Source organism: Arvicola amphibius, chromosome 15, assembly GCF_903992535.2.
Source record: "Arvicola amphibius chromosome 15, mArvAmp1.2, whole genome shotgun sequence".
Lineage (NCBI taxonomy): Eukaryota > Metazoa > Chordata > Mammalia > Rodentia > Cricetidae > Arvicola > Arvicola amphibius.
In genome coordinates, this window is record NC_052061.1 from 46978095 (window position 1) to 46987553 (window position 9459).

General features: G+C 55.1%; 1 protein-coding gene across 1 annotated transcript; it reads left to right on the plus strand.

Moving 5' to 3' along the window:
• The first annotated feature begins 234 nt into the window (after window positions 1-234).
• On the plus strand, window positions 235-3951 carry Foxf1 (forkhead box F1). Its single transcript, XM_038313008.1, has 2 exons — window positions 235-1210; window positions 2499-3951. The coding sequence occupies exons 1-2, from the start codon at window positions 235-237 to the stop codon at window positions 2657-2659; spliced, it is 1137 nt and encodes a 378-aa protein (XP_038168936.1). The 3' UTR covers window positions 2660-3951.
• The last annotated feature ends 5508 nt before the right edge of the window (window positions 3952-9459 follow it).

Sequence of the window (9459 nt, forward strand, 5' to 3'; positions counted from 1 at the left end):
GGGGGGGCGGTGCCGGGCCCCCTAAAGCGCGTGGCCTCCCGCAGGGAGGAGGAGGAGAATCGCGCGCCTGGGGAGGGCGGGCGCGCGGGGGAGGCGCACTCGGGAGCCGCAGTGACGGCAGAGGTGCAGCCGCCCCGCGCAGCCCCCTCCCCTCCCTCCCCTCCTGCTCCTCCTCCTCCTCACGGCTCGGCAGCGCAGAGCAGCGGCGGCAGCGGCGGCGGCAGCAGCCACCCGATGTCCGCGCCCGACAAGCAGCAGCCGCCGCACGGCGGGGGCACAGGGGGAGGCGGCGGTGCGGGCGGCCAGGCCATGGACCCCACGGCGGCGGGCCCCACCAAGGCCAAGAAGACTAACGCCGGCGTGCGGCGACCGGAGAAGCCGCCCTATTCGTACATTGCACTCATCGTCATGGCCATCCAGAGCTCACCCAGCAAGCGCCTGACGCTCAGCGAGATCTACCAGTTCCTGCAGGCGCGCTTCCCCTTCTTCCGCGGCGCCTACCAGGGCTGGAAGAACTCCGTGCGCCACAACCTGTCGCTCAACGAGTGCTTCATCAAGCTGCCCAAGGGCCTCGGGCGGCCCGGCAAGGGCCACTACTGGACCATCGACCCGGCCAGCGAGTTCATGTTTGAGGAGGGTTCGTTCCGCCGGCGGCCGCGCGGCTTCCGAAGGAAATGCCAGGCGCTCAAGCCAGTGTACAGTATGGTGAACGGGCTGGGCTTCAACCACCTCCCCGATACCTACGGCTTCCAGGGCTCCGGAGGCCTCTCATGCGCGCCCAACAGTCTGGCGTTGGAGGGCGGCTTGGGCATGATGAATGGCCACTTGGCGGGCAACGTGGACGGCATGGCTTTGCCCAGCCACTCAGTGCCACACCTGCCTTCAAACGGCGGCCACTCGTACATGGGCGGCTGCGGTGGTTCTGCGGCCGGAGAATACCCGCACCACGACAGCTCCGTGCCTGCTTCCCCGCTGCTGCCGGCCGGTGCTGGCGGGGTCATGGAGCCGCACGCCGTCTACTCCAGCTCCGCAGCAGCCTGGCCGCCCTCGGCCTCGGCAGCTCTCAACAGCGGGGCCTCCTACATCAAGCAACAGCCTCTGTCCCCTTGTAACCCAGCGGCCAACCCCCTGTCTGGCAGCCTCTCCACGCACTCCCTGGACCAGCAATACCTGCACCAAAACAGTCACAACGGGCCAGCGGAACTGCAAGGTGAGTGCAGGGGTCCCAGACCCCTGACAGCCTATTAATCAGTCCTCTTCGCAGGGCTTTAGCCCCAACCCTGAGGGGAGGCAGCAACCTTTGGTGCCTTTGGGTACCATTCCTCTCTGAGGAAGGAGTGCTGTGTGATGCCCTCCCGGTTTAGGCTGGTTCAGTTTCTGTTCTGGCTTCTCTTTGCTGGCTGCCCCAGGCCTGATCAGGTAGGCCCCAGTCTCATCCAAAAGATTCAGAACCGAGCATTCTAAGTCCATTGGGGTATGTGGGTTCCTTCATATCTAGCAAAGGCCCTCTGTATCTAATCAGGGGCCTAACCTTGGCCAGTAGGCCCACCTTTCTGATAGTCCCGAAGCAAGGAGTCTGTTTTAGGCAAGAACTGAGTTAGGCCCAAAGCAAGAGTTAGGCCCAAAGCGGCCTGGGCCCAACACTGAGAGGCTCAGCCCAGCTCTTCAGGAAACCTGGCCTTCTGCTCCAGGGGCATTTTGTGCTGACAGAAGCTAGCCCATGCGGTGATGGGGCCTGGAGTTGGGGGTCTGAGTTATAGACCCCAAAGCTTTTTGTCTTTCGGGATCCAGGTTTCAAGGACCTTCAGTGCCCACCCCAAACTCACCCCACTGAGAAAGAAAATAGCCAACAGCTCATTTTACTCTTAGCCCTTGCTGGGTAGCTTTCTTCTTACCGGGCCTTGTTCTGGAAGGGGAAATGGTTAGAGGGGTATTCAGAAATTAGCTATCAGAACCCCTAGGAAGCAGAACACTAGGCTAGACCTAGTGGGCCACCTCTGACCCCCCAACTTATGCCAAGTTAAAATCCTCTTTCCACCCATCCTGGGCACTGCCAGTCCTTCAGGGAGACCATTCTGGGTTGAAGCTCTCAAGCTTGTTGACCCCACGTTGGGCCTCTGTCTTCACCAGAGTGGAAGTTGACAACTGCAGAAATCTCAGTCTCCTAGGTTCTGGGGCATGAGGAGCCATAGCTGCTTTCTCTGCCTTCCTCTGCCTTCCTCTGCGGCTTAAAGAAGCCCTCTGGCAGGCTGTGTGTTCCGGCTGGAGAGGCCCCAGGCATTGGAGCTACCCAAGCAGGACTTCTAGCCAGTGATCTAGTATGGGATGCACTAGGAGGGACCATTCCCCTTCCCCAGTTCCTTCCGCATGGGGGGGGGGGGGTGCGGTTGTGCCAGAAAATGCTAGGGCCAGGCGGAGGTGTGCCTGGTCATCACAGGGCTTCTCGCCTCGGAAACTAACATTTTGCCCCCCACTCTTGCTGTGCCCTCACCCGACAGGCATCCCTCGGTATCACTCACAGTCACCCAGCATGTGTGACAGAAAGGAGTTTGTCTTCTCTTTCAACGCCATGGCGTCTTCCTCTATGCACTCAACTGGTGGAGGATCCTATTACCATCAGCAGGTCACCTACCAAGATATCAAACCGTGTGTGATGTGAAGCTGAGGCCGCGGGCCCTCCAGCCCAGCCTGGCCGGCCCAGGGACCAGGAGCCCACCCCCACAAACTGCTTTACTCTGGAGGTATAACCGTCAGCAAGAGAAAAGGACCGGTCCCCTTCCCTTAACGGATTATTTGGAAAGAAACCCCAACACAAACCTGGCAGTGTGGTCGGAGATGCCACCCCAGCTGCTCCCTCACTAATTTCTAAAAAACAAAAACAAAAAACCGTGGCCATGGGACGCCAGATCGGACTGCTGCTGACAGTAAAATAGATACTTGTTTTCAACCCCATTGAAAGCAGCCACGAAGGTGCTGTGTGTTGGGGGGAAAGCAGCTAGCTACAAGGAAAGAGTTCTGCCGAGGTCTCTCCACCCCTCCCACACCAAGGGACAGTTTTTAGAAGCAGGAACACGTGAGACCGGTCATTATCAAATACTTTTATTTTTGATTGAGTATTTATCTTTTAATTTTTAACTTTTTGAAAGAATGTCTTGAAATGCACAGTTTCTCCCCCCCCCCAACTTCAGCCATCTTTTTCCCCCCCTTCTGGGGAGGAGAAAAGGATCAGGCGGGCATCTCCCTCTCCCGACCTGGGGTCTCCTCCACCAATCACAGGTGGATCTTCGCGGATACAACTCGGATACCTGGCGCCTCTGTTTGTCTTTTAAAAAAGAAAACTGGCTGAGGAGCTGCCCCAGCCTCTGGCCCCTTCCATTTTCTTCTTCCTCACTTTGTTTTGGAGTTGCATTGTGACTTCTTCAGTAGGTGTTTTTCTGTCTTCCAGTCTCTACTGTATCTCGGAAAGGAAACGAACAACACGGAAAGCTGCGGGGATACGGAGGCTCGATCAGGTGGTGTAGTTCAGGCTCCCTGACACCGATCAGGTGGTGTAGTTCAGGATCCCTGACACCGGAGACAGGCTCAGCCTGTTATTTATTCTGCTTTCTTTTCCTAATCAAAACACCACGTAGCTCTGCCCTCCCGGTATTAATGGTGTGACTTGGTTGGCAATATTTGCCGTGTAGAGTTGTTTTTTTTTTTATTTGATACCCATTGTAAATTTGAAACAAAGACCAATCCGTGTAAAAACAAATCCCCATATGTTTTATATAAATATATATAAAATGAAGGACTGTCCCCCTTTTTAGTATTTCGGCTGCAGAGGTGCGCCGTCTATGACACACATTTTAAACCTCCTTCTGCACTGTATAAAAGGATAATCCGAGGGTATGCTTTTTGTGTATTTTTTTCCTACAAAAAGAACAAAAATAAAAATGTATAACATTTGTACATGGCCTCTAAAACTCTTGTCGCTAGAAATAAACTCGAATGGCTACTTTGTTGGGGGTAATAGACATTGCCCGTCCCTGGAGCAGCGGCTCTCTGGACAAAACAAAACTTTAAGTCTAGGTGAATCTCACACCCCCCCACTTCATCTTCCCCCTCTCTTTTTCTGCTCTTCATTTCACGCTGCAGTAAAATCTGGGTAGGGGTAACTTTTTTTTTTCCTGCCTCTAATTTTTGAAGATGAACTTTCTGTCCCCCTCAATGTCATTTCTTGGTTTTAAGAAATAATCAAACATTTAAAGAAATCTGTAGTATTTTCATCCCTGGGGGAAAGTCGGTGTGTGCAGAAGCACACGGTTTTTATATGTATTTCTGTATATTTTTTCCTTCTACCCTGAACCCAGTGTGCTGTTTACTCCAGGCATGAGCCTTGCTTTTGACCTGTTTTGCATTGTTGTAGATAATGAAGTAACTTCAAAGTTTTGTTTGTTTATTTTGTCTGTTTTTCAATTGCCTGATGGTCTTCCCGGTGGACTCTGTAAAACCCAGCCAGGAAGGTTCCATCCGTGGGTGCCCGGACTACATCCATGTTCCTGTCACTAACATATTTCCCTTCTAAACCTCTTCTGGAGACAACGAACAGCTAAACCCTGGGCTCCCCTGACCACCATCTCCATCACTAACCGCCCACCTAGGAAAACAAACACAATAAGCCGCATTGTTGGTGCGGCGGTCCTGACCCACCGCAGTGTCTGTGCACCGTGGGGTCGCGCCTCAGAACCTGCTTCTTCTCAGACTTGACATTCTGGACGGGAGGGTAATTTCTCCGGTGCTCTGTTACATCAAAATTATCAATAAACTCGTCCGGGCAATTAATGTCCCAAACTAACAGCTGCCTATAAAACCCAGATAAAGAGGACAGGAAAAGGCCGGAGCAGCGGTGTCTGCAGCATCGGGCGGGGGCTGCGGCCTCGCTGCCTCGCCGCTCTCACGGCCCTGCGGCCTGGAGCAGGTTCGAAGCCAGGGGGAGGATCTGACCTTCTCTCGGGCGGTTAAGCCCTCGGGGGCCCTAGAGCCGGGGCACCTCCCTCCCCAGCTCAGCTCGCACCCTTGAGGGAACTGAGGACCAGGGAAGCACGGAGGCGGCCCCCTGGTGCGGTGACTTCTGCGCCCAGGATCCGTGTGCAGGCGGTGGCGGTGAACCCCAGCTTCCGGCTCATCACCAGACTCCTGTGTGGGTTTCGTGGGATTTCCCAGCTCCCACACGTCAGGCACCCAGAGTCGCTCCGGCAGAATTGGAGCCCTGCTTTCGCCTGATTTGCCGCCCCAGGAAAGTCCGGCCTTCCCCAGAGGAGGGCGGCTCCAGGCAAGCTGAGCTGCGCCGGATTCGGTCGGCAAGACCGCCTAGCCTCGGCCGGAGGTTTCCCGCCGCCGCTTTGATGGCGCCAGGCTTTTTCCAGGGCTCATTTTGGCTTAAGTTCGCACAGGGTGGGAAGGGCCCTCTGCTGTGTCCACGAAAGCACTAGGACACGTGCAAGTCACGGTCTTAAATTAGCACAGGGCCTCTGAGTGGCACGGAATAGTGCATGCGTGCTCACTTACCTATCGTCAGCGCAGTCTGAGCCCTGCGTTAGTTATCAAGCACCCTGGCAGAATGGTCCAGAGGCCCTGTGTGTAAAGCCTAAGGCTGAAGGCGGGGAGGCACAAAGCTCGGCCCTGTAGGTGAATCACAGGGTCCCCTCCATAACCTCCTCCTCTTGCAGACCTGGGTGCACAGCCTCTAAGGCCTTGCCTCTAGGTCCCACAGACCTTAGTCAGGAGGAACTTCCCTGGGCCAGACAACACCCACTGACCCTGAACCCAGCCCCAGGGTGACCTCAGCACCCAGAGGCTAGAGGACAACAGGGTGTGAGCCGTGATATGATGTGCAGGTGCCGTCTATTGGCCTTTCTTTTGGGGAATGAAGGGTCCAGGACAGGGGAGGATTGGTGCTGCACCAAAACCTTACTCTGTGCCTGACAGACGCCATCAGTGACTGTTTTCCTCGAAGGGAGTGGAAATACCGACCAACCGAAGTACTTGTCCTGGGGCCACCTGGAAGTGTGCAGACAAGCCCACCCCTCTCTGCTTTCTTCCTCTCTGGCAATGTCCCAGTAAGATGGGGCAGGGACGTGCTCAGGTGGAAGGGGACATAATGCCCTGGCACCCAGAAGGGAGAGTGGTGGCCTTCAGACCCCTGGTGTTTCTCACCGTAAGGATGGTGTGTGTGTGTGTGTGTGTGTGGTGTGTGTGTGTGTGTGTGTGTGTGTGTGTGTGTGTGTGTGTGGCAGGGAGAACATATATGCACCCGCCCACACTTTCCAGGAGCCGCCTCTTGGGTGCTTATAGCTCAGGTTTGGGCCTGAGACTCCCCCGCACACTACCAGAATAGTCTGAGGGTCTCAGGTGGGGAGATGAAAGGGTCGCATCACTTCTTCTGGTGGTTCTGAGTGACCCACCACATAAGACAGGGTTCCTGGTAAGAGCTGAAGTGTGTGCTCCTCCTCAGAGCCCTCAGCCCCAGCCAGCCCTGGTGAGGTGGTTTGGTCTGGCCTCTGCTGCCCTCTCCTGCCCGCCCTGGCTCCAGTGGCAGTTTGGGGAATCCGAGGTGCCCTGAGGGAACAGGCGACATTCAGGAGACTCTGACATCCTGACAGCCCTCTCCTCAGTCCAACCTCACAACACCCTTTAAGTGACTTTCACGCCCCTCTTCCACCCCTAGGTATGTATGGAAGCCCAACAAGTGCTGGTGTAAAATAGGAGGATGTGGGATTGGGGCTCAGACCCTGGACTTTCTGACCTCCAAAGCTGATGGCCTGTTTTCTTGGATAACCCATCGTCAGTGGAGAGGGGGATGTTGAAGGGGGGCTCCTGACCCAGCCCAGGATGGCCTTCATGCTATACACAAGGGCTACCAGACCCTGACCAGCATTTCCACTGAGCCCAGGAAGGCCACAGGCTCTCAAGTGTCCTATCAGACTGGGGACTCTCACGTCCCTCCTGGAGTTGCAGACACGGCCTGGCCTTTCCAGCTTTCACGATGGCTCCCTGCCTGCCCCCCTTTCTTCCTTCAACCTCTTGGTACAGTGGAAATAAACATCAAGCAAAACTTGACACAAGACCAGAGACTGTGGGCGGCAGTCGGGTGCGGCTGCCTGATTCTGTTTCTCTGGGTAAGGAGAGGAAGGGCCTTCTTTCCTGCAAGCCCAGGTGGGGCCCTGCCAGTCACTGGATGGAGTCTGGGCTATTGTAAAGATGGACAGATGGGTCATGGACTTTTAATCGTGAACCCCACCCCCACCCCGCGCGCCTCCATTTCTTCACTTCACCCTCCTCCTCCTCCTCTCCTCCGCTCTTTTTCTGGGCCGAGTATCCTACCCAGTGTTTCACCTAGGATGCTATCTACCATAGATCTCTACTTCCACCCTTATAACATTTTCTGGTGTGCTTTGACGGCCCAGAAAGGAATACAATCCGCGTGAAACGACAGGCTGGGTAAAGAGTGAGCACGGCTGTTGAACCACCCGGAGCGCTCTCAAGGGCCACACTGAGCCACCCTCCTTGGATGCCTGCCCTTAGACTTGTTCCCAGCAGACAGGTCGGCACAGTCCCATCATTGTCATAGTGTCCACAGTCACCTGGCTGACCATATGAAAGAAGCCCACTTTGCAGAGAGCATGATGGGAAGATGGGGTTACCAAGGTGGGACTGCACACCTGTTCTGTTTAGAACAGGTGTGTTGGGTCCTGCAGCTCTTTCTACTATAAGGAAGGCTCATTTGACTCCCCTGAAGGGATGTCACTGGGTCTGGCCCACCCAACTGTCCCTTAGTCTGAACAGAGCTGAAAGCTAGCCCTACTGAGCCCCACCATAGTGCCTGACCAATCCTTTCAGGGGGCCGTGACCCAGCCCATATTACTCCGGCACAGTTCTGGTGTTCAGTGCCCTCATGGTGACACAGCAATGGTCTGGGAAAGGATCATGTGCTAAGCCTCTCTGAGCATCTTATTAAAACTAGTGACGTCACGCCAGGGATGTAGGGACCCCATGTTCCCCGACTGTCCGGGTCATGGCCACATGGAAGAATGCCAGGTTCTTAGATGTCCCTGAAAAAAGGACCAGTTGTCTGTCTTTGGGAATTTGTCCCGAAAGCAAGTTCTAGATAGGCACACGATGTTTCTGGGTTTTTGTGTGACAGGGGCCCGTCAAGAATGAGCTCTCACTGGACCCCCAGCATCAGCCCCTGTCGTCAGGCTGGGTCAGGGAGCGAGGCCTGCGTGAAGAAGGAAGAAGATCATAGGGGTAAACCCCAGAGAGCAGGGCAGCAGATGGGCAAGGGGCTGGGGGGTAGGGAGCAGCAGGCTGCACTTCACCATGACGCCAGTACAGGGAGACAGCTCATGGTTAGGGATCCCTTGAAAAGAAGAGGGAATCACGGAAGGCACTAGAAGCACCCGCCCTGGGATTTTGCCCCAGCCTATTTCTCATGAGGAGACGGCGCCACCTGCTGTCCTTTTCTCACAGTTCATGTTAGAACTACGGAGAAACGGATTTCACCAGGCAACAAGCATCCAGGTCCAGATGCATGGACCCTAGTCCAGACCCTTAGACCTCAGTTTAGGGGAGATAGATTGTTCTCGTTGAGAGTTGAACTAATTATCTTTTCCTAGTTACACAATAGGGCTTTAGAAAATGGACTTCAGAAAAGCGAAGGGTAAAGTCACTTCTAGCCCCATCCCAGGCAGCTTTGGGGTCTCTGAATGCATCCCCTGCACACCAAGACCATGTGGCCCTCAGAGAAGCAGATAATGGACGTGCTGGTTCAGAGCTCCCAGCCCCCACGGTGTGGTTCCAGTCCTGCCTCTGCCTCTTCCTAACTTTGCTTGCTTCCCTCCTATGATGTGTGGGGAAGTCCTCTGCAAGTCTCATGAGTTAATTCTGGCCTGGCGGTGGTGGCAAATGCCTTTAATCCCAGCACTTGGAAGGTAGAGGCAGGCGGATCTTTGTGAGTTCGAGGCTAGCCTGGTCTACAAGAGCTAGTTCCAGGACAGGCTCCAAAGCTACAGAGAAACTCTGTCTCGAAAAACAAAAAACGAAACAACAAAAAAAGTTAAATCTGAAGAACCCAGGCACAGAGAGGGTGAGCCCTGCCTGAGGTCACACAGCTAGAACAACACACTGCACACACAATCCACCCCCACACAAGGCGGTGTGTGACTCTAACTCCGAATTCTTCAGCCACTCAATGTTCTCTGTGTTCTGACAAGTTGCCATGGCTTCCAGTTGGCTTGGAGGCCCAGCTTGTGGTCAGGAGATGAGCAGGTCAGGGTTCCCCTGGGAACAGCCTTTTTCCATTCCACAGGGCCAGGTTCCAGGGCTCCAGCCAGTTCTGGCCTGAGACCCTGATCCAGAAAGCTGCTCCTACCGGTGGGATTATCCGACCTGCAGGTGGGAGCAATGTTGGAGTTACCC

What these genes read in the sequence shown, in the direction of transcription:
- Foxf1 (XM_038313008.1), top strand. Translation starts at nt 235, where the DNA reads ATGTCCGCGCCCGACAAGCAGCAGCCGCCGCACGGCGGGGGCACAGGG. An exon ending in CGGGCCAGCGGAACTGCAAG is followed by an intron (nt 1,211 to 2,498) that starts GTGAGTGCAGGG and finishes CTCACCCGACAG; the next exon opens with GCATCCCTCGGTATCACTCA.